This window comes from Cololabis saira, chromosome 7 (assembly GCF_033807715.1).
Source record: "Cololabis saira isolate AMF1-May2022 chromosome 7, fColSai1.1, whole genome shotgun sequence".
Classification (NCBI taxonomy): Eukaryota; Metazoa; Chordata; class Actinopteri; order Beloniformes; family Belonidae; genus Cololabis; species Cololabis saira.
This window is the reverse complement of record NC_084593.1, coordinates 45,662,123-45,686,895: the sequence shown is the minus strand read 5'-3', so window position 1 is coordinate 45,686,895 and position 24,773 is coordinate 45,662,123. Positions and strand designations below refer to the sequence as shown.

The 24,773-nt window shown below is 44.0% G+C and overlaps 1 protein-coding gene across 1 annotated transcript in view; it reads right to left on the bottom strand.

Annotated features, from left to right (window-relative positions):
• The window catches only part of LOC133447309 (UV-stimulated scaffold protein A-like), a 62,019-nt gene extending 37,593 nt beyond the window's left edge, over positions 1-24,426 (bottom strand). Inside the window, exons 1-8 of the mRNA XM_061725956.1 lie at positions 24,298-24,426; positions 21,522-21,809; positions 21,247-21,400; positions 18,301-18,477; positions 16,135-16,255; positions 15,504-16,010; positions 13,434-13,543; positions 11,999-12,130 (exon numbers count right to left, since the gene is read on the bottom strand). Of these exons, the coding sequence (XP_061581940.1) occupies positions 11,999-12,130; positions 13,434-13,543; positions 15,504-16,010; positions 16,135-16,255; positions 18,301-18,477; positions 21,247-21,400; positions 21,522-21,631 (1,311 nt within the window). The 5' untranslated portion in view covers positions 21,632-21,809; positions 24,298-24,426. The remainder of the gene's footprint in view (positions 1-11,998; positions 12,131-13,433; positions 13,544-15,503; positions 16,011-16,134; positions 16,256-18,300; positions 18,478-21,246; positions 21,401-21,521; positions 21,810-24,297) is intronic.
• Positions 24,427-24,773: the final 347 nt, after the last annotated feature.

Sequence of the window (24,773 nt, the reverse complement as noted above, 5' to 3'; positions counted from 1 at the left end):
AACTTTATTCTGGAAATGATATTTCAACATTATTCTCTTTCACACATCAATATTATCGGATCAGAACAGCTTAGCGATGTGGAAAAGACCCAGGTATCAATATCAGAATCAGTTCAGAACCATGCATCTAATACGTTTGGCTATTTTCTTTGTTAGTCTTCAAGTCAAGACGTGATGCCTGGTCAATTTAAAGTGGAAACATAGCGGACGGGACCATAGCTGAGAAATGAAGAGACTTCCTGGCTGAGCCTGACATGTGCTCAGCACCTGAACTCAGCACCTGAACTCAGCACCTGAACTCAGCACCTGAACTCTGCACCTGAACTCTGCACCTGAACTCTGCACCTGAACTCTGCACCTGAACTCTGCACCTGAACTCGGCACCTGAACTCGGCACCTGAACTCGGCACCTGAACTCGGCACCTGAACTCGGCACCTGAACTCGGCACCTGAACTCGGCACCTGAACTCTGCACCTGAACTCTGCACCTGAACTCTGCACCTGAACTCTGCACCTGAACTCTGCACCTGAACTCTGCACCTGAACTCTGCACCTGAACTCAGCACCTGAACTCAACTCAGCACCTGAACTCAGCACCTGAACTCTAGGCCTGAACTCTGCACCTGAACTCTGCACCTGAACTCTGCACCTGAACTCTGCACCTGAACTCTGCACCTGAACTCTGCACCTGAACTCTAGGCCTGTGGTGAAAAAAAAATCGATTTTCCAATTCTAAATCAATTCTCATATTAATTCGTAAAAATCAATTCGTATGTCTAAAGACCTTTTTTTTTTTCATTATTGCAACTTTTGGTATTTTTTTGTTTTTGGATGGACACGAGAATAACTGGTGCCATGTTTTTGCCTTTAAATATGTTTAAAGTTATGAAAACATTAAAGTTATAATTGCATAAATTGTCTATATTTCATTACTTTATATACTTTCTTGGGGTTAAATTTGCATAAAATGCTAAAAACCAAATTCTCTATCTGAATTAGACTGAAAATGGAAAAAATTTAAACGGAATGTGGGAAAAAATACGTGATTTTATCCGTCTCCGTTTCCTCCCTGGATCTGTTTGATAATTCTGACCCATGATGTTTCTGAAAGCAGTTCTATCAGCATTCTGGGAGCTGATTGGTCCTTACAGCATCATTAGCTGCAATACTTGCTGTTGAATCTCAATATAATACTAGTATTAATATGTTGCAGAACTACAGTCTTATAATTCATGCAACAGCTCAAAAAACAGTTTTAATAACACTAACCCAAATCAATATCGGAATCAAATTAAATCCTAATAATTGATTCTGAATCTTAAGAATGGGAATGGATTCTTGACATTTGAATGGATCCCCAGCCCTGGTGAAATCATCTCCTGAACTCGTCCCCCCTCCAACAGGACGCCTGACTGTCCCGTGTGCAGCAGCTGGACCTGTAGTTCGGTGCGTATCCCGTCTAAATATCTCTGCTGTAACATGACGATGAACAGCATTTTCACAGAAATCAGGAAATCAAGGGCGAGCAGAATCTTGGCGGCGATCACGGCCTCCCCAGCCGGAGCCGGGCCAGCCACTCTCTGGGATAGATTTCCACATATTTACTCACTAATTAGGCCCGAGCCTGCAGTGCAGTGTGACCTATTCAAGGCTTGATTTGCCACAACATCCCACATCTCTATTACCACCTTGCACTTCTATTTATTACCCCCGAGGAGAGATCCCCCGGGACGGCCGTCTAAAAAAGCCTTCCACTCCCTCCCGTCTGTCTCCACCGGCCCTCCCCATTACCCCCCCCCCCCCCCCCCCGTTACCCCCCCACACACAGGCCCTGGTGCTGCTGCGTCTCCGGGGAGCAGTCAGCTCGTATGATGTATAAGGTGACATCTTTATTCCGCTAACCCGGCCTGGCAGGTCTATTAGCCGGCCCGGAGCTTCCCAAACCTCTCCCTGTCACAGAGCTTATTCTCAGCTGTCCAGTCCACTTCCTCCTCCCAGACTGTCTCCATTTGTGATTAGAACCGTCGTTATTAGACATCTTTTGCCCACAGCCGGGGTGAAATTACATTGTGCGGTTTGAGCCGTTGTATTTTTTCTTTTTTTGAAGGCGGGGGGGTTTGCTTGACCTGACTCGTCCAGGCTGGTTTTGCAGATACAGGATCAGTGTTTGGCCCTGCAGTCGTTGGGGTCCGACTGCCTCAGCGCTGCAAAAACTCAAAATTTTAACAAGAATATTTTTTCTTATTTCTAGTTAAAATGTCTTATTTTTAGTCAAAAAAAATCTCATTACACTTAAAACAAGACTCATCACTGGAAAAAACAATTTTCACCTGTTTCAAGTAGATTTTCACTTAAAATAAGTAGAAAAATCTGCCAGTGGAACGAGATTTTTTTGCTTGTAATGAGAAGATAAATCTTGTTCCACTGGCAGATTTTCCTACTTATTTCAAGTGAAAATTTACTTGAAACAGGTGAAAAATGTCAAATAACAAGTTATTTTTCTGGTAATGACTCTTGTTTTAAGTGTAATAAGATTTTTTGACTAAAAATTAGACATTTTAACTAGAAATAAGACAAATATTCCTGGTAAGATTTGGAGTTTTTGCACAGAGGCCACGTTTACACAGAGCCGGGTATTTACAAAAACAGTTATTTCCACCTCCACGTTTTGAAAAATACCATCATTTCCAGGAACCTGCATAAATATCTGTTAAGGTGCTATGAGCAGCCAAACCTACAGGGGGCAGTGTAACCAGAAGATAAAGTCATGCTAGCCAATCAGAATCCTGGAAAAAAACATCAACAAATGACACGAGTAACTTCCAGTTACTTCCAAGATGAACCAGAGTCTTTGGTTTGGAGTGACAGAGAAGTGGAGTTACTTTTAAGTGTGACTTTAGAATATAAAACAGGTAAAATACAAGAAAATATTGACGGTTACAAACAAATTGTAAACACAGGTGGCACTCATGACGCTGGTGACGTTTCTGTCTCATAATGTGACGTTCTGAAGAATAAATGTCCGTTTCTCTCCGTTTACAAGCAAACTTGAAGACGGAGGTTTTATAAATCTCCACTTTGGCCGGAGTTTTCAGAAATGATGGTTTTTGGAGACTTTGAGCTTCGTTTTCGTGTAAACGAACGACCAAAATGCATTAAAAGTTAGTTAGATATAGATATTTGTTTACTTTTCCTTTGTTTTTTTTCCTATTTATTCATCTATTTTTTAATTTATACTGTTTAGCTTTAATACTTAATTACTTCAAATAATTTTCAGTTATTTACTTAACATTATTAATATTATTTTTGTTGAATTGTGTAATGTTCTGTCCTTAAAGGAGCATGAGGCTCCTTTTAAGAAATTAGACTCTCTAGCGCCACCCTTCACCACGACGGCCGTCGGGGGTACTGCAGCCAACAGCGAAGCCGGTGTCGCGCCAAAAAGAGATTGCCTGCCAGAATCTGATTTCTCATTCTTGAGCTTCATAATATAAACACTAGAGCTCACAGGAGTGCTTTTAACTCTTTTAAAGGACCATTACAACACAAAATAGGCATTTTCACCTGCCAAAAATTGAGTGAAGGCCAAATACAGTTAATGAAAAGTTGTTTCTGCCTAAATATGACTTGATCTCATTCTTGAGCTTCATAATCTGAAAATCTGATGTTTTGGCGCTATCGCTCAACGGGCTGCTGTGCGCGCTCCCGCGGCCACAAATCAGAAGAAATCAGATTCTGGCAGGCAATCACTTTTTGGCACAACACCGACACGGGAGAACGGGGAGAATGTGCATGCAGCGTCATGTGACGTCACATCCACAGGACAGCGCGGGAAATTCGGCCCCACAATTGCAGCACATTTTGCAGCACACAGCCTGTTCAAGGCAAAGGAGAGATACACTAGAGGAATCATTCTTTTTGGTTTGGAACGCTTCATCTGACATTATTACTAGAAAACTTAAAACGTATACGCATTTTTTTCATAAATCCTGCCTCAATCCTGCCTCAAGATCCTTTAAATCAAGAGAAACATCCTAGGAGTTAGACTGTATATCTTTTTCTCATTCCATCGAGATGCACAGTATCTTTATGGTGTCAAATATCCTATATATTGTAGATTGCCATACAGAAATAATATGATACTCAATGTAAATGTGTCATTGATTCCTGTTCTACTGTGCCTCACCGCCTGATAAAAATATTTAAAAAAATAAATAAAAGAGACCCCCCCTCCCCCCATGACAGTCCCAGCGGATTGGAAGAGCATTTCTTTGAGCCGTGATGGAAGCAGACGCTGATGAGGAGCTTCCATCTTCATCCCATTTCCATCCACTTCCGTTTCAAACCCATCTGCTTTTCTCCTCTTTAATCTATGCCTTCAATCTGCCTTGGTTTTTTTTTACTTTCCAGTGTACAAAACCACCAATTCAAAAATAAAACCACCTTTTGTTGTTTGTGATCAGTGACAACTGAATGATAACGCTTTGAGCTTATTTTTATGGTAGTATTAGGGCCAGGAAGGAGAAAAATAAAAATAATATTTTAGAGGAAGATTTTTTTTTTCATTATGCACTTTTTAGAAAAAAGTCGAAATGTCGAGAAAAAAGTCGAAATGTCGAGATTAATGTTTAAGTACAATTTCGAGAAAAAAGTCGAAATGTTGAGAAAAAAGTCAAAATTTTGTGAATAAAGTTTAAATGTCGAAAAAAAAAGTCGAAATGCCGAGATTAATGTTGAAATACAATTTCGAGAAAAAAGTCAAAATGTTGAGAAAAAAGGCGAAATTTCGACTTTATTCACGAAATTTCAACTTTATTCTTGAAATTGTATTTCAACATTATTCTCGACATTTCGACTTTTTTCTCGAAGTGCACAATAAAAAAAAATCTTCCCCGATCAAAATATTTTTTCTCCTGCATGGCTCTAATACTCTTCCGTAAATATCCGTTTTTGTAAATACCCAGCTATGTGTAAACGTGGCCTAACACTCACATAAATGTCGAGATTAATGTTTAAGTACAAAGTCGAAATGTTGAGAAAAGTCGATTATTCTCGAAATTTCGACTTTATTCACGAAATTTCGACTTTATTCTTGAAATTGTATTTCAACATTATTCTCGACATTGACTTTTTTCTCGAAGTGCAGAATAAAAAAAAAAATCTTCCCCTCTCAAATATGTTTTCTCCTGCATGGCCCTAATACTCTTCCGTATATTTTTGACCCAGTTGATGCAGAAAAAACTAGAGTGAGCCGTGATGAGACACGCTGGGGAAGTGCTGTGCAGACAACAAAGACTCCCTGCAGGAAAGAAAAACGCACCTTGTGAGAGAAATAGAGAAATATTGCTGAACAACTGAGACAAAAACACATTATTAGCATGGAGCTGAGAGAAGAGGTCTCATTCAGAGATGAATGTGCAGATGAGAATGAGGGACTGCTGGCAAAAAGATCTGGAGTAATAGTGTTCCTCTGTTTATCTCCGGGGAGGAGAGGGTGGCCACATCCATTGTGCTGCGATAAGATGGGTTATCGGCCATAAACAAGGTCCTGGCCGGTATGAATGGAGCCCAGAGTGACTGAAGACACTCTTAAAAACAGATATGTTTAAATAAGTCTGCATGTCTTATCCTTTCTTCAACACAAGTCCATGTTTTCAGTTAGCAGCGCTCAATGGATGCTTGTGCACTTCTCTCCATATAGCTTTAACAGCCAACTGAAGGATACGCGCCGTTGGGAGGAGCGGCGGCGATACCGGGGAAGCTGCCATGACAGATAACAAACAGCCCCGTTAGTTCCCACCAATCTGGACAACAATGCACTTGGTGATCATTGCGCGGTGATAAAACGGGCTCCCTTTTCCGTTTCCCTCCTCACTTCTGTCCAGGTATTAGCTAATATCTCCGTCTCTGGTCAGTCATAAATACTGTGCCGAGGTGCAGCAGCATCCGCCCTGATGAGTGTTTCCTGTTTCAGGAGGTGGACGATGACAAAGGAGTCTTAGATCAAACCGAGACGAGCACACAGGTCGTGTTACTAATGCAGACCACAGGAATAACGGGATCAACAGCTCAGAGCTTTAGAATTGGAGCTAACTTAGCCAAGAGGACTGCCGCCGGTGCACCTGCGCCGTCTGCAAAGACATGGGGGCACATCTGCAATATCAAGGTCAAATATGGCGACTGTGGTCAGCTCTCACTGACCTGGAGCCGGGCGTCGCGGCGTCAGCACACAGACGGTAAAACACACCGCGGACACACAGCTTAACGGCAGAATGCAACATGAACAGAAGCTTCATGGCGAGTCGTTCAGCCGGTCCAAACCAAGCTAAGGTATTAAAATAAGGTGAAAACAGCCCCAGATGTATGAAAACACAGAACACACAACACTGTGCTGTAATTATTTACCAAAAAGACTGTTTTCTACACTTGAAATCCCGTTTTTGGTTTGGTTTAGTCTGCGCTTCTTAGTTCCCGTAGAGCAGGGGTCGGCAACCCGCGGCTCTACAGCCGCATGCGGCTCCTTAGCGCCGCCCTAGTGGCTCCTGGACCTTTTTCAAAAATGTTTGACCTTTTTTTTCCTTTTTTTTCCCCTTTTTCTCTTTTTTCTTCCTTTTTCCTTTCCTTTTTAATCTCGACATTTCGACTTTTTTCTCCACATTTCGACTTTTTTCTCAAGATTGTACTTCAACATTAATCTTGACTTTTCAACCTTTTTCTGGAAATTTCAACCAGAATGCAACATGAACAGCAGCTTCATGGCGAGTCGTTCAGCCGGTCTGGACCAAGCTGAGGCCGGCTGCCGGCTGCTGGGCGCCTCGGGGGACGCAGACGCTTCGTCTGCAGGTTCCAACGGTGAGTGGAACTGACACACCTCAAGAGCAGGCAAGCAACACGCCTTCTCCCAACCGTCCTGGGGTAGCAGGCCGTCCTTCACCAGGGTCCAGCTGAGGTACCTGGAGAAGTGTGTGCTGGCCTGCGCCCCCCCCCGGTCATCCCGCTGCTGCTTCCACCTCCATGCGTTCCCCCACCCCCCTCTGGTCATCCCGCTGCTGCTTCCACCTGCCTGCTGTGTGCTGTTGACGTCCCCGACCCCCAGTCTGGCCTTCGGCAGGAGGGTCCCCCCTTATGATCCAGGTCCTGGTCCAGGTTTCTTCCTCCTAAAGGGGAGTTTTTCTTGCCACTGTTTGGCTTAAGGTTTTTCTCCCACTAGGGGAGTTTTTACCTGCCATTGTTTATGTAATAATTGCTCAGGGGTTTATGTTCTGGGTCTCTGGAAAGATCCTAGAGACATCTGTTGTATTAGACGCTATACAAATAAAATTGAAATTGGAATTGAAGTGTCCTCGCTGCTCTCACTCAGCCCAGCCACCGGGTCCCAGACGCCGGCCCGGTTAGGTCACCGAGAAGAGGAAAGGCCATAGAACAGTTCAACGGGGCGATGGGTTGTACTTGCTGATTAAAGCAGCGGGGGGCGTTGTTTAACGCCACCTCCTCACAACGCACATTTACGTACAAACCAGAGGATCCAGCTTTCTCCAACTTGAAGCCAACTGAAACATAAAACAATTACGTTTACATGCTTTTTAATAGTCTGAACTTTCTGTCGATGCCTCTCGGTTTAAGCACCCCTGCGTCTTATTCTGTCATTCAATAAACAAACTCCTCTATCAGCTCCCACAATGCCACTCTGCTCTCTCCCCGGCGCCCTGTTATGGGAGGCTATATTGAGAGACCCGTGGAGAGAGAAAGCAATCGTGCAGTGTGTCAGCGGCCCGATAGGGAAGGACCCAGTAATGGAAGGCCTTTTAAGGCTAAAAAGGAAAAGCTAATTATGATAAAGGGGCTGTAAGTTGTGTGGTTATCGCGGTGCTGGGCCGGCTGGTGCAGCAGACTGGTCCCTGACAGTGATAACCAGGCAGAGCGGGATGCCCGCCGCTCTGTCACTGTCACTCGGCTGCTCTGTTCAGCTCAAGATGGATTCACACGCTACACCTTTTATGCCTTCTTTTTTTAAAAACACATGGCCGTTTGCAACCATTACTCCTTAAACACCTGAAGCGGCAGGCTGCTGTCGATCTCCGTCAGATATTTCTCTTGTTTCTCTTTTGTACATCTCTGCGCTCCAGGAAAAGCAGCGAGCATTGGCCCCATCTTTTAAAACTCTAAATGACGTTCCAGCCCCAATAACGCCCTCCAAAGTGAGCAATATGTTTGACTGAGTGCTGTCATGATACAGCGCCCACTCCCAACATGGCCGGGCTGGCCGGGCCGGCGTTAGCCTCAGCTCTGGCCGGGCTCCAACAACAGCAGAATAGTGATGCCGAGCTCGATATGGAGGCAGCAAGATAGACCTATCAGCTGTCAAGCCATGGGGCACATTAGCGCTAGGAGGAGAATGGATGGGTACATCTTCCCCCTTGATCGCCAATTTCTTCTCTCTCTCTGATGCATTATGCATTATAGTGCCACGCCGCTATCTCACCTCTACCAAATGACGAGGCTATGTATCCATCCTGCACCTCCCCGTCTCTGCTGTACCAGCCCCGGAGGCCGGAGGGAGAGCAGGGGACAGCCCAGGAAGAGAAGACACCAGGAAGAGGACGGAATGCCATTAATGCCATTAATGCCAGGTGCCTAACACTTGCTTGGACGGAGATTAAGTTATTAAGTAGGGATGCCCGGATACTGGTATCGGGGCCGATACTGCTCTCATACACTCGTACTCGCTAAAATTCTCCGATACCACGCACCGATACCACCTCATTGTTGTTGTAGTTACTGGTTAGTGACTCTAGGGGGAGATGTTGAGCTGCAGTCAGCGTGGTGATGAGAATTTTGATGAGTGATTTTAGGTATTTTGGTTGATGAGAAATTGAATTGGAAAAAACATATAAAATTCATTCATAATTAAACTGTGAAGTCATTGGGAATCATCAGCAAACTGCAAAATCTCGTTAATATTTCTTGCTTATTAACTCTATATTATTCTATGATTTATCCTTATTTGATTTATGGTAATATTGTTTGGGAAAATACATACCCGTCCAGTCCTCATCAACTTTATTTAATGCAAAAACGATTTGTAAGACTGGCAACTTTTTCTAACTCTACGGAACCCTCTACTCTGTTCAGAAAACTCTAAATTCTTTCAGTATATGACATAAATATTCATCAGATATGTGTTTTTATACAAATATATGTTTTTGCCTTTTTCTTTACCACTATCGTTTAGTAATTTTTTCAAATATAATTCTCAAATACATTCATATAATACTAGACAAATTAATCATCTTCATCTTCCTTTTTATAAAACTAAACACGGCCAGTTTTCCCTCAGATATCGTGGTAACAGATATGGAACTCCAAATCTCACATTATTAAAAGCTCTGCTTCTCTAGAGATTTTTAAAAGAAATTTATCATCTCATTTAATTCACATTAAATTATTATTTTTTTTTTTTTGGGGGGGGTTTTTTGTAATTACTGTTTTACTTCCTAAATTGAGGGGAGGTTTCGCTGCATAAGCCTGTTGGCTTTTTGACCTCTCCTGTCACATTTGTTCTACTATTTTGATTGTAAGTGTTACTTTTATTGTGTGCAAACTAATAAAATTAAAATTAAAATTAAAAAAAAGAGTGATACGTGAGTGAGACTGGCACTAATGCAGCGGGACGTCAGCAGTGTGGACATATTTCAGAATAAGGGACGAGGACAGAAGCAAGACAGACTGAAGCTACTGATGCTAAGGTGTCAAGAGGAGGAGAATACGTAGTTTAATACCAGCAACTTGATAAAACATCTCAACACGCATCATAAAGCTGAGGATACGGAGTTTACTAATGCTACTGCAAGAACACAACAGCAACATTAGCTCAGGTTCTGCAAAAGAGACAAGTTAAAATAACGGAGGCTCTAACCCGTTATATATTATATTATTATTATCTAGCACTGGATGAGCAGCCACTGTCAGCTGGAGAAGACGGAGGATTTCACCGTCTTCTCCACTCACTCGAGCCGTGATATGATGTTTCATTGATGTGTTATATGTTTAATATTTTCTTAAATGTGAAGACAGTGCCAGTGTGGAGACTTTATTTACACAGAAAGATTATTTTTTGATTAAAATAGTTATTCTACTCACTTTATTTATTTTTATTGAATTTATCTGTTGCTAATAAAACCTGTCTTCCAATTCATTGCATTTTTAGCCTAGTTATTTTTGTGGTAGAAGTATCGTATCGGTACTCAGTATCGGCAAGTACACAAATTAAAATACTCGTACTCGGTGGACTTTGATGCCAACCGGCTTGTGACGGTCCCGACTTCCCAACTTAAACATCCTCACACATCTGTCTGTCTGCACTTCTACATGTGGCCACTAGATGGCGGGATGGAGACCTGCTTTCATGTCCTCTCATCCTCTCATCCTCCCTTCATGTCCTCTCATCCTCTCATCCTCCCTTCATGTCCTCTCATCCTCTCATCCTCCCTTCATGTCCTCTCATCCTCTCATCCTCCCTTCATGTCCTCTCATCCTCTCATCCTCCCTTCATGTCCTCTCATCCTCTCATCCTCCCTTCATGTCCTCTCATCCTCTCATCCTCACTTCATGTCCTCTCATCCTCCAGGTGGATGAGGAGACACTTCCATTCACTCATTCATTTAGAGGATGTTTCAAATCTTACCTGCTAGACTGAACGTTAACGTTCTTCCAAGGTGTGGTTTCAGGACTTTCAGGGTTTTCAGTGCGTGGTTTCAGAGCTTTCAGGACGGGGTTTCAGGACTTTCAGGGTTTGATTTCAAGGCGTAGTTTCAAGGTTTAGTTTCAGGACTTTCAGGACGTGGTTTCAGGGCTTTTAGGACGTGGTGTAATTTTCCTTGAAATCCCAGATGCAAAGTCAGGGAGAACCCTACTCTTTTTAAATGTACACCAACAAATACAATTAAGTTTCTCCTTTATTATGCAAAATAAGTAAGTAAGAAAAGGCTTCTTCGTTACTGGGAGGTGTAACTTTCTTTCCTTCATAGTTTAGGCCTCATGTCGGTCTCCTTGATGGAATCGGTGAGGGAACTAAGCTCACTTGTGATTAAACACTACCCTCTGCTGGCCAGGTTCAGCACTGCACCAACAAACCTCCACGCTGGACCTCTGTCTGTGCTTCATAGTCATTATCAAACAGGAAAATGACAACAATCATCACTAATTCCTTTCCACAACAGTCCTCTTACTCACAACTATGTAAATGTTTACACCGCTGGAATAGACGGCTGGTCTGCCAGACGTAATAACCTCTAATCGGGATTTAACCTCAAAGCAGCATTTGTCAACTATTATTTCCAAAAGTGGCTGGAGCAAGTGTGCCAGGTTGTACATTTACATATATAATCATATAATACTTTACACTTTAAATATATGAATACAATTACATCACTCCACTAACCCCACCCACATCATTACATTAGCAACGTCACTATAGTGGTAATTATTACAATTTCTAACTATATTGAGCTGTATATTCCATACCCAATACAGTACATCACTAAATGTACATTAAACATATATATTTAACATTGTGCATGTCTGTACCCAAAAGGAACCTTTTTAGTTGCTTTTTAAAACTGTCTCTGCTCGTTGCTTTAGTAACGGCATAAACCTGTTCCACTGTGAGATGAACCTGGACATACAAGTTCTTTTACTTGCATTTGATCTTGGCAAAGGAATGGAAACATGCTAACTGCTAACTCGACCTGTCCTGTGCTCATGTCTGTCTTGGGAAAAGGTTATTTTTGAGTACAGGCAGTTTGTTTGTTTAGACACAGTTATATTCCTGAATAATATTAGTAAGATACGTGTTTATCTGTACTTTACTTTCATCCAGGCAAGATCACAATGCATTTGGTCAACAGCCTTTTCTCATAGAACACCCGAGTGCAAGGAGCTGCTCTATTCTGCACAACTGAAGAAATCTCCATTTAAAAAACTGAAAATTGTAACTCACCACTCTGCAGATTCTTCCAGACTGGTAGTCGATGTGCAGCTCTTTGTGTTTCTGCAGGGCAGCTTCCAAAGACTTCTTCAGGTCCAGCGCTCTCCTCAACACATGCTCTTCAGCGTGCGCCTTGGTGAAGACCTGCACACATGCCAACGCACAAATACCCATGTTGGGAGCTCTTGGGTCCTTGCATTCATTTGTATGCCATATGCCAATCCAAAACAAACTAAACAAACCCTGAATGGTTTATGCGCCCCACATAACTGCTAGGACTGACCAGGAACAGCCCGTCTGGATGAACACACGCCTTGACAAAACCTTGCAACGCCTTAAACTTGTAACACTATAGAATATTCCAGTAAACCCTTATACACTTATTTTAAATAATTTATCCACAATTAATGCTTCATTATGTCATAAATGAATTTTGCTTGCTGGTCTAACAGCAGCAAAAAAGATAATTGCAGTAAGATGGAAACCACCATTGTATTTGACTTTTCTTGATATTATCTATCTGGAAATATCTACAGCCCCAATCCAGAATGCAAAACAACTAAATATTTTATGTTGGCATATGGCAGCAGATCAAATTAAAGCCAAACTTGAAAGATTTATTTAAAATTGATATAGACGCGACAAATAAGTGAGATTTTGAATTTAAATAGACCGATAGAACCACAGCAACTAATTTTGGGTACTGTACTGTTAAGAGACTTAGGGAAAAATTGTGCGTTTATGCTCAGGGCGCTTATGTCGATCGCACATAAAATGATGACAGTAAATTGGCTTAAGCCTCATCCACCCGAACTGAACTGTATGGAGCACATAACAGCAAAGCTTCCACTCCAGACGGACTTGTATCTTAAGAAATGGACACCTGTTAGAATGTATTTAGAGAAGTGAGAATATCGTCTCTGTGCAACTGGACTAGTTGAATTTTCTTCTTTTTTTTATTTCTTTAGTATTCTGAAATAAGTGGACTTATGAACAATATCCTTCCACCTCATGGCATTTGATTGTCTATTTGGTACGATGTCATTTTGATACCAAGCTGAGTATTTGTACCTGTAATACTGTGTGAGACTCTGTCAAGGAATAAATGTTCTAATAAATGTTAAAAAAAAAAAGATGTAGACTACCTTGTTGCAGCTATCCTTGTCCAGTTTTTGATATTATTATTATGTTTTGCCTTTGTTTTATTTAGTCTTTTTTTGTTGTATTATCTTTTTTTGTTTTCCTTATTATTAATTTTTTTCTCTTTTTTCTGCTTAGGTCCGAGGGGTGGGTTTGGAAGGGGGTGAAAATATGTGTATAATGTTTGTTTGACATCATTGTGGATGCCACCGTTTATAATTAAAAAAAATGAAATATAAATAAAAACATTTGATCACAAAAAAAAGAAAATCTGCAGGTTGACGTGATGGAGAGATCAGTTACTAACTTGGACCCAGCTCTGCACCGCTGGCAGGTGTTTGGTTGTTATGAGCTTGTGAAGCTCTATCACCATGGAAACCACTGGCTCGTTGTCTTCTGTCTCTGTAACTTGAAGACCTGTATGTTGACAGAAGAAAAAGAAGGATATTCTTAGAGTCTAGCAGAAACTAGCACTAGACCAGGATCTCCATCCTCTCCTGGACATTTCTGCCTTGTGGAAATTGGAGTCAACAGAATCCTGATGTGAGACGAGAGTCCCTTTCAGAGCATCCTGACCCAGGAGGGTTGCTGGTGCTGCTCCCAGCTCACTAATGCTGCTTTTACACTAATACCTGCTCAGCCCGACTCCACTCGCCCTAGTTTGTTTTCAGCACCCAGATCAGAAGTAGGAGGTTGGAGAAGCTGCTGTGACGTATTTGATTGTATATCTAAAGGAAGAAGAACAACAACACTAAAGATGTAGAACCTGGAGGAGATGATAGATGTGCTGCTGGATCTGTGGTTTGTGTTTGATATCAAGTTAAAAAATGAGAGTGAGAGAAGCTTCAAGCGGCGAGAATTTTTAATTTTTGTTAGTTTGTCTGGGCGCTGCTGAAAAGTCAGCTGGAGCCGTGAGCAGCTATGAAGAGATCTCCTGGTAGATCTGGTCGTTCCTTATCTCCGTCTACATCCCTTTTTAACCCTTGTACTGTCTTCAGGTCAAACTGACCTAATTCTCTCTCTCTCTCCCTCTCTCTCCTCTCTTTCCTTCCTTCCTTCCTTCCTTCCTTCCTTCCTTCCTTCCTTCCTTCCTTCCTTCCTTCCTTCCTTCCTTCCTTCCTTCCTTCCTTCCTTCCTTCCTTCCTTCCTTCCTTCCTTCCTCCTTTTCTTCCTTCCTTCCTTCCTTCCTTCCTTCCTTCCTTCCTTCCTTCCTTCCTTCCTTCCTTCCTTCCTTCCTCCTTTTCTTCCTTCCTTCCTTCCTCCCTCCCTTCCTCCCTTCCTTCCTTCCTTCCTCCCTTCCTTCCTTCCTTCCTTCCTTCCTTCCTTCCTTCCTCCTTTTCTCCCTTCCTTCCCTCCTCCCTTCCTCCTTCCTTCCTTCCTCCTTCCTTCCTTCCTTCTTTCCTCCCTTCCTCCTTTTCTCCCTTCCTCCTTCCTTCCTCCCTCCCTTCCTCCTTTTCTCCCTTCCTCCTTCCTTCCTTCTTTCCTTCCTTCCTTCTTTCCTCCCTTCCTCCTTTCCTCCCTTCCTCCTTTTCTCCCTTCCTTCTTTCCTTCCTTCTTTTCTCCCTTCCTCCTTCCTTCCTTCCTTCTTTCCTTCCTTCCTTCTTTCCTCCCTTCCTTCCTTCCTTCTTTCCTCCCTTCCTTCCTTCCTTCCTTCTTTTCTCCCTTCTTTCCTCCCTTCTTTTCTCCCTCCCTTCCTTCCTTCCTTCCTTCTTTTCTCCCTCCCTTCCTTCCTCCCTTCCTTTTTTTCTCCCTCCCTTCCTTCCTTCCTTTCTCCCTTCCTCCCTTCTTTCTTTCCTTCCTTTCATTCTTCTCTTCCTCCTTCCTTGACCCGAAGACAGCACAAGTGTTAATTCTCTCCTCAGCACCAGGTTTATGAACATCTGACCCTCAGAGTTGGATCATGAAACAGACTTTTGCTGCCGTTGCTGGTTGAATAAAAAGAACAAGAATCCTTCAGAGTCTCTTTCTCTGATTTCCTCCTCCTGACTCAGACGTCTGACTCCAACCCCCTGACCAATCGGTGGCCTGTAGTGTGATGATGTCAGATACAGCCGACTCAGCAGCTTAGAACCTCGGCAGAATAGTTACAGAAAAGTATCTACTCGGCACGTTAGACCCCTAGTGGAAAAGAACCAAACAGAGGCGAGTCGGGCTGAGTAGGTACTAGTGGAAAAGCGCCACTGCATACTTCTCCACGGAGGAGAGGGCAAACCCCTGAATAATGAGGCTGTAAAAGCCTGGACTCAACCACGACAACAGTGTGGGGACAGTATTCTGTCTTCCTCCGTAGTTCATCTGTTAAATGTCGACGGTCTAGTTTGGTCAGAAAGAGCAGAGTGTCAGTGGAACGTGTGTGTGGTGTGTGAGTTTTACCCACCAGGACTGATGTCCAGGTCCAGACTGTAGGAGTGAGAGATGAGCCCAGAGTTCCTAATAAACAAGTGCTCATCAGCACACTCCTCCTCGTCTTCTTCACTGCTTCCTCCTGCCTCATCCTCGTCTTCCTCACTGCTTCCTTCTGCCTCCTCCTCGTCTTCTTCATGCTCTCCTTTCCCCTGCACAGTCTCCACCTCTCTCTCCCCCTCTTGTTGGTCTCCATCTCTTTTCTTCTGGTCTGCTCTCCTCTCATCTTCAGAGCATTTTTCCTCTTCCTCTGTATCGCTCATCTTCCCGTCTCCTTTCATTTCCTTTCCTGTGCTCTTCTTTTCATCCAGGCTCATGCGTACCCTTCCCTCTTCACTGCTGGCCTTCAGGTTTTTGCTGCAGCAGGGCTGCTCGTCATCTGATGGACCCTCGGCGGCTGTCTGGGGGCCAAAGTCAGGGAAGAGGAGCTTCATGCAGGACTCCATCTCTGTCAGCGTCGACTCTATCTCCTGGTACGACTCTGCCAAAGAAGTAGGGCTTTGTGAACAGATGTCAAGTGGTAGGAAGCAGTAAGAAGCACCGCCTCGAGTGTCTAGCAAACCGAGGAAAGCTCATCAGCTCTGCATTAGCGTGGACGTGTTTACCTTCCATATCTTTAGCTGCTGCCTCCAATCTTGCCTTGTAGATCCTCTCCATCCTACTCTGTCTCTCCTCGTCTCTCCTCCTCTCAGCCACCGTCCTGGCTTCAGCATCCTGGAAGTCCACCTTAACACACGGAGGGTTCTCGTCAGTATCACGGAAAACCACCAGCCACAAGGCTGCTATTGATGTTGACGGTCCGGCCGAATTCCCAGGCCTGCCAGGACCTGGCCAAGGGAACGTCACCTTGGGCAGGGACCGGCCAAGGGAACGTCACCTCAGACAGGGACCGGCCAAGGGAACGTCACCTCAGACAGGGACCGGCCAAGGGAACGTCACCTCAGACAGGGACTGGCCAAGGGAACGTCACCTATGACAGGGACTGGCCAAGGGAACGTCTCCTCAGACGGGGACTGGCCAAGGGAACGTCACCTCGGGCAGGGACTGGCCAAGGGAACGTCACCTCGGGCAGGGACCGGCCAAGGGAACGTCACCTCGGACAGGGACCGGCCAAGGGAACGTCACCTCGGACAGGGAATGGCCAAGGGAACGTCACCTCAGACAGGGACCGGCCAAGGAAACGTCACCTCGGACAGGGACCGGCCAAGGGAACGTCACCTCGGACAGAAAACTGGCCAAGGGAACGTCACCTCGGACAGGGACTGGCCAAGGGAACGACACCTCGGACAGGGAGTGGCCAAGGGAACGTCACCTCGGACAGGGAGTGGCCAAGGGAACGTCACCTTGGGCAGGGAGTGGCCAAGGGAACGTCACCTCGGACAGGGACTGGCCAAGGGAACGTCACCTCAGACAAGGAGTGGCCAAGGGAACGTCACCTCGGACAGGGACTGGCCAAGGGAACGTCACCTCGGACAGGGAGTGGCCAAGGGAACAACACCTCGGACAGGGAGTGGCCAAGGGAACGTCACCTCGGACAGGGACTGGCCAAGGGAACGTCACCTCAGACAAGGAGTGGCCAAGGGAACGTCACCTCGGACAGGGACTGGCCAAGGGAACGTCACCTCAGACAGGGACCGGCCAAGGGAACGTCACCTCGGACAGGGAGTGGCCAAGGGAACGTCACCTCAGACAGGGACTGGCCAAGGGAACGTCACCTCGGGCAGGGAGTGGCCAAGGGAACGTCACCTCGGACAGGGACTGGCCAAGGGAACGTCACCTCGGGCAGGGAGTGGCCAAGGGAACGTCACCTCGGACAGGGACCGGCCAAGGGAACGTCACCTCGGGCAGGGAGTGGCCAAGGGAACATCACCTCGGACAGGGAGTGGCCAAGGGAACGTCACCTCGGACAGGGACCGGCCAAGGGAACGTCACCTCGGACAGGGACCGGCCAAGGGAACATCACCTCGGACAGGGACCGGCCAAGGGAACGTCACCTCGGACAGGGACCAGCCAAGGGAACGTCACCTTGGGCAGGGAGTGGCCAAGGGAACGTCACCTCGGACAGGGACTGGCCAAGGGAACGTCAACTCGGACAGGGACTGGCCAAGGGAACCTCAGCTCAGACAGGGACTGACCAGGACACCGCCACAACGACCAGGGGGATTTCCAACATATGAAACCTGATCCAACAACCTGTGTTATTTTTCTCCACACGCCACATGTACAGAAACCTAAAACGTGGTTCAAGAGTCCCCCACGTATTATTCCTTCCTCGTGACTTACTTGGACAGGCCGAGAGCGTGACACAAATCACACAAGGTCTCAATGTATTTAGACAAAATTTGCACCACTTTGTGCACAGCGACCTAAAGTGTCATGTTTACAGTCTGCTTTTACTTCTTAACATATGAGTGCTCCACTCTCACACAGAATCACACCAAACAAATGTCTGGAAGCAGCAACTTGTAAACACTTAAGATGAGTAAGCCACGCCCCCTAAATAAAGAGGGATCCTCCTGTCTGCATGGGAGCTTCAACCAGGTTTCTCCAGTGCACCTGCAGGAAACTCACGGGGAAAGACCTGGTACTTCTGCGTACTTAGGTGTGTGCCACCCATGCCAGACCAACAACCCCAAAATAACACAACTAAAGAGTGTGCCTATCTCGGAAAGTGTGCCTATCAGTGAGCACTTCTGTTATCACTCCAAAGTAGGTCAAAACCCTTTTGTTAAAGTCCCAACGCTTGTGAGTGCCCCCTTCATACGTCTCACCTTCTTAACCTGTTTCAGGAAGTGGTAACCGAGTGCTAACTTCTTGTATGCGGAGCCGTAGGAGGTCTGCCACGACTTGACAGTCTGGATGGCCAGGGACTTCAGTTTCTTTGCTACTTCTTTAGGAGGAGGGAGGGGCTGATCTGCATCCGTCTCCACCGTCAGCTCCAAGAACTCCTGCAGGAAAATGCACATGTAGTCACCCACAGTTGGTGCTAGCACACCCATACCGTACTCAAGGAGAGCAACATCTTATGGATCCCCAAAGCGGAATCATACAGTAAAGCATTAGTTCATCAGCCAGTCAGAAACAGGGTCCATAAGGTATCAATAGTAACATGTGGAAGGAGTTTGACTGGAAGATGAAGATTTGTGGTCTCTAAATTTGCAAGTAACCTAGCGGCAATATACTGCTAGAACAATGTGGAGGGATTGGCGACCATTCACATTTATTTTGGGAATGCCCGATTATATTGCCTTTTTGGAAGGGGTTAAAGAGTGAGATAGATAAAGTTATGGGAATTAATATACTATTCACCCCTAGTCAGTTTCTTTTCGATCTGACTCCTGAAGGCATGTACACAAGAGACCAAGAGCACTTGCTACATACACTCTTGATGACTGCTAGGAAAATGGTGACAGTGGTTGAACACACAGCCACCTACAGTGACTACGTTTACATGCAGTCAAAATTCAGTTTATTGCTAATATTCCGGTTGCTGAAACATTCGGAATATTCCGTTTACATGGTAATTAATCATTCTGGATATCTGGATCAAACCAGCGACGCACGGAGAACATCATGACGCAATTCCCGTTATTTCCACTTCTTCTTCCTGTATCCAAATTCAAAATAAATGCTGCTTCGCGCAACTTTTTGCTCACCTTCTTTAAAATCTCGCTATCCCGGTACTTTCTACCGTCTACAAATGCAGAAATGTTCATATCCTTCATTACATTTATGAAATGATCCTCCTCACTCCAAAAGTGTGGCGTGGTCTTGCGTTTCTCCGTGTTTATAAGAACGCCCTGGACTCAAAATACCAAGATTCCTTGTGAACATAGCATGCGCAGAAAACAAATTCATGTTCCGTTTGATGGGGATATTCCGTTTGGCGTTTACATGACCCAATATTCAGGTTTTAAAAGGAGTAACCCAGGGGCCATATTCGGGTTTTTAAAAACCTGAATATGAGCAAATCCGGGTTATTCAAAGGGGTTATTGGTGTTTACATGGCCGTGCAAATTCAGGTTATTGCCAATATTTGGGTTTTAAAAGGGTTATTGATGCATGGAAACGCAGTCAGTGGCACAGTGGAAACAGAAGCTAAGGGAGGTGTATGGAATGGAGGCTTTAACTGCTCGATAACAATTAAGGTCTGATGTTTTTGTGAGGAGATGCTACCTATTGCAAGGCACCTTTCCAACTGAAGAGAATCCGGGGTACGTGCAATGTCTCCACTGTCCATTTATTTAATTATTATTTTTCATTTATCAGCTTTATTCAACTTTCTAGACCCCACTGGCCCCATTTTTTTACCGTCTTTAACACCTTCATATATATTCTATGATGTTGTCAAGGAATGTCTGTGTTTTTCTTCAATAAAAAAAAAAAAAAGAAACAGGGTCCATATAAATCCATCGTAAAAGCTGACGACGTGGCCTGTAGTCGTCTGTTCCAACTCAAGCAGGAAGAGGCGTCTGACTGAAGACTGCGGGTGGTGTAATCACTGATCTACTGAGCATGTGCAGTGTGGTCCACAGAGTCCAGAGCCGGCCTGCATGCTGCCATGTGGTACCAGGTCCCAAGTCACGGCGCTCTTTATAACAAACCCATTTTGTATCACAAGTGTTTGCTAACAGAGACGGCATGACTGTGGCGACGGCTCGGACTGAAACACCTGAATTCAGCAGGTACCAGGTGTGCTGAAATGTTTACGTTTATTTATGCATTACATCTTTATTTGTCAGTACACATGGAACCACACCGAAATGTGTCCTCTGCTTTTAACCCGAGATAGTGTACCTAACCCACGGACCAGGCTGGGGGAAGCTTACCAGTGGGCTCAGTCAGGTACTGTTGGGATCAGTATGAGTTAAACCAGTGGTCCCCAACCTTTTCTGTACGGGGGACCGGTTTAATGTCTGACAATATTTTCACGGCCCAATCTAAAGGTGTAGCTGATAAAAACTAAATAAAATGACAAGATCGGCATTAAAAACTGTGGCATTTTCTCTAAAGTAATAATAATAATAATCATAATGAATAATAAAAAATAATTTTCGAAAAAATAAAATAATGGAAATTGTAAATGAGTATTTCTATAAATGTGTTTTTATGTCTCATTAACGTTATTTAAAGCCAGGCTTTTATTTTATTTGTTATATATTAAGGAGACCGATATTTAGCGCTTTTATTTTGAAGGCGTCTCACCGAGACCTTATAAACATCCGGCGCTTCAGACTTTACCGGTAAAGTAGAAAGTGTGTCTGAAAGACTAAACTATTGTCAGGAATGCTAAAGTGGAGCCTAACTGACACAAAAAGCACCTGCTGATGAGGATTTGTTTTCTTTGCAAATGTTATGCCGTATTTATGTCCAGCTTGAGTTTGGTTGCCATGGTTACTCATGTATTGCGGTTAACGGTAACCGAGCGAGCATCTGCGTCGGTCTGTATTTAAGTTAAATGAAACTTATATGAATGTAGAAAGACTATTTTATTCCTTTATAGCTCTTACGGTGTGTTTGCAGTGTATTTACATCCAAGGAATAAAAACATTGTGAACCATCAGTTTGAGAGTCATCCATCATCAGTCGGGGCTACAGAAATTATTTTTTCTTTCTGTGCGGCCCGGTACCAGATGACCCACGGCCCAGTACCGGGCCGCGGCCCGGGGGTTGGAGATCACTGGGTTAAATGATTAAAAAAAGAGGTGTGGAGCTACCTGGAAGTTGTCCACCAGCAGAGTCCTGAAGTGGTGGGACCTGGTGAAGAGCTCACTGGCTACCTGGAAGGCAGACAGCCGGATCTCAGCGTGGTCCTGGTCCAGCTGGGTCATCAGCAAATGGTACATGTGGTCTATGCACGAGTCGGACCCTCTGGGAGAGACGGAGGACAGAGCGGAGGGATGAGTTCTCACACTCCCTGGACTGAATGTGTGATCTAAAATGGGACTACTACTGCGTGATATACAACAGCTGTGGTGCTGGGGGTCCTCACCTGCAGATCTTCTTCAGCTCCTTCATCTGGTCCTGGTCCAGCTGAGGCCGTCCAGACGTGGTCAGCTGCTCCACCAGCTCCGCCAGCCGCTCCCTGACAGACAGCTCCATCTGCTCCGGTCTCTGCTCCGGTCTCTGCTCCGGTCCCTGCACCCGTCTCTGCACCCGTCTCTGCACCCGTCTCTGCACCCGTCTCTGCACCCGTCTCTGCACCCGTCTCTGCACCCGTCTCTGCACCCGTCTCTGCACCCGTCTCTGCACCCGTCTCTGCACCCGTCTCTGCAGGGCTCTGACGGGAATAAAATTAATAAAGTATCTTATGGCTGTCTCGCTTCACTTTACCGTTCAATCAACTGTTTCACACTTCCTGTCAGAAAAAGGTTAATTTCTCAACTTATACTACCACTTGTTGATTATGCAGATATTGTCGATCAAAATACTCCAGATCCCCATCTTAAACCTCTGACTGTATTATTTAATTCATTATGTAGATTTGTGTTACGTTGTCCTTTCAGAACATCATTGTTTTATGTTTGATTCATTGAACTGATTTCAACCTAAATCTAGACGGCAGTTTCACCGGCTTCAGTTCCTTTTTAAATGTGTTTATTTTCACTGTCCTCCATATTTAAAATAACTATAATATTGGATCGCTGCAATTCGCAGAAACAACTGGATTCCAGACACCGAAACGTGGATTTGTGGTTCCCATTTTGTATCAGGTAATGTTGGATTTTTGGGTAGCTAATGTTAAACGGTCAAATCATAAAGTTCGGTGTGCTCATCACTTTAATTTCTACAACAAATCCTGCCTTGAAGTCGGACCAAGCGTCAAGACTTTTGTATTCCTTTAAGCTTTGCTTCATGTATTTCCCCGGCGTAGAAATTAAGTACATATAAATATCAGGAAACTGGATTCGTGGCCAAATATTAATGTCCATGGACCACTGGTTCTTGGTAACTGTACCAAATATTAATGTCCATGGACCACTGGTTCTTGGTAACTGTACCAAATATTAATGTCCATGGACCACTGGTTCTTGGTAACTGTACGGGTCACTGTCAAGTCCAACTGCCTTTAATTTAAGCCGATAATCGTCTGTCTTCTCCACTAGTTGCAGCTGTTTTTGTCACTCAGTGTGAGTAAGGGGGCTGGTCCAGTGGGGAAGTGCCGTCAACCCAGACCATCTATAGATCCTGCCTGTTAACTTTCTATTACAGTCTTGTTTATCTGTATCTCTTGTATTGTAATGTTGTCTGGGCAGCACCTGTCGCACATATCTGCACAAACTTTATTTACTTCAAAAAAGATTTGTTAGAACAGTCACAAGGTCAGATTTCCAGGCACAGTCTGTTCCCCTTTTTTATAAACTCATTATACATATTTTTGATATCAATAAAATGCAAATCTCTATTTTCTCTCTAAATTCTGTATTTAAGCCAATCAATACCACTACACTTCCAAAAATACTTTTGTATCAAATCCAATATTCACAGTTATCCAACTAGATCTGCAATATAATATTAAATACAGAGGGGTCGCCCTGTGGAATAACATCTGAAACCTAGTACCTAGCACTATGTCCCTCCTTGTTTTCAAAAAAAGATTAAAAAACAAACTCATAGCTGAGACGGCTGCTGACCCAGTACCATCAACGTCTGCTGTAGCTTGTGGGCCTGTATCTACATGTACATACAAGTACACTGTATATACGATATATCCAGATTAGTGGTGGGGTAAAAAAGATATTGCAATATATTGTTGCGCTCTCTGTCGCAATAAATAATCGATAAACTGACGGCAAATATCAATATTTTATTACAACACACATAATGGATTTACGCGGTTGTCACCACACTATTGTTCATGCACTTTAATTTGTCCAGATGTTCAGTGTTTACATTTACAAGCCTAGGAGACAGTGAGGAAATATACAAAATTAAGTTGCTTACTGACTTTTCAGTATTAGAAACAAAGCAGTGCACTGTCCTGGTTTATGTAACACATGTTATTAATGTTCATGCACTTGAATGTGTCCAGCTTTTCAGTGTTTACATTTACAAGCCTAGCAGGCAGTGAGGAAATATACAAATGCACTTGCTTTGTTTTGGCATTGAATAAATGCATAACTACAGACGTTTTCCTTTTTATGGGTATTTTTTCTTTTTCAGTCACAAATATCGTGATATATCATTGATGAAATTTCGTACAATATATGGAATATCGTAGATATCGTGTATGGTGATATTATCGTTATGGTGGGCCACATATCGCCACAGTATTGGATCATGAGTTACCGTATCGTCCCAGCCCTAATCCAGATGTTCTTTGTTTTGGTTTATGCTACAGTCTGCTCCTGTTATCATATTTTTTATGATGTCTATTTTAACCATTATTTAATTATCTTGTGTTTTTTATTATTAGTATTAGTATTTCTTGTTTTCCTGTCTGAAGTGTATCATAGAGGGGAGGCCACTGGATAAGCCCTCAGGTTTCTGAGGCACATTTTCTATTATGTTGTTGTTTTCTTTTGTTTTACTTGTACTGTTTTTAATTTTTCTCTAAATGCATTCCATTGTATTTTTTTTCTTTTCTTCTTTCAAAAATGTGCAAATAAATAATCAATCAATCAACCAATCAGACACCACAGGACACGTGACCAGCAATTAGTCATTATTATGTTCTAACTATTATGTCCCAGCACAGCTCTTACTCAGTGAGCTTCTCTTTAGTTTTTACTCCGAGGACACTGTTCACCAGCCTATCAGCCACTCACCTGTGCTGGTTAGTTTAGGAGGTTAGAACCGCTCCGCTCGTCCCGTCCAGGTGACAGGACAGCTGCCCGGTCGGGAGGAAAGTCCATGGATCAGCTGGAGCCGAGCCCGGCTCGCCCGCTCGCCATCACTCCTGCCTTGTTTATCACTAGAAATGACGACACATCCGCCTAGCGTGGGGACTGCCGGTTCAGCTTTTCAGAATAAAAGCACCGGAAAAACATTCAATTTTATTCAATTTTATTTATATAGCGTATGACCGGCATTAATACGTTTTATGTTTGTTTAACGTTTTATGTGAAGCACTTTGTGTTGCACTTTTATATATGCTTGAAAAGCGCTCTATAAATAAAGACTGATTTGATTAGATTTGATCTGACGTGTTGTTGTCACGCTGGCGTCACATCCATGGTCTGAACGCAGGACGGCGCTGTTGAGCTCGGACCAAACCTGGCTCAGCTCTCGTTCCACCGAGGTA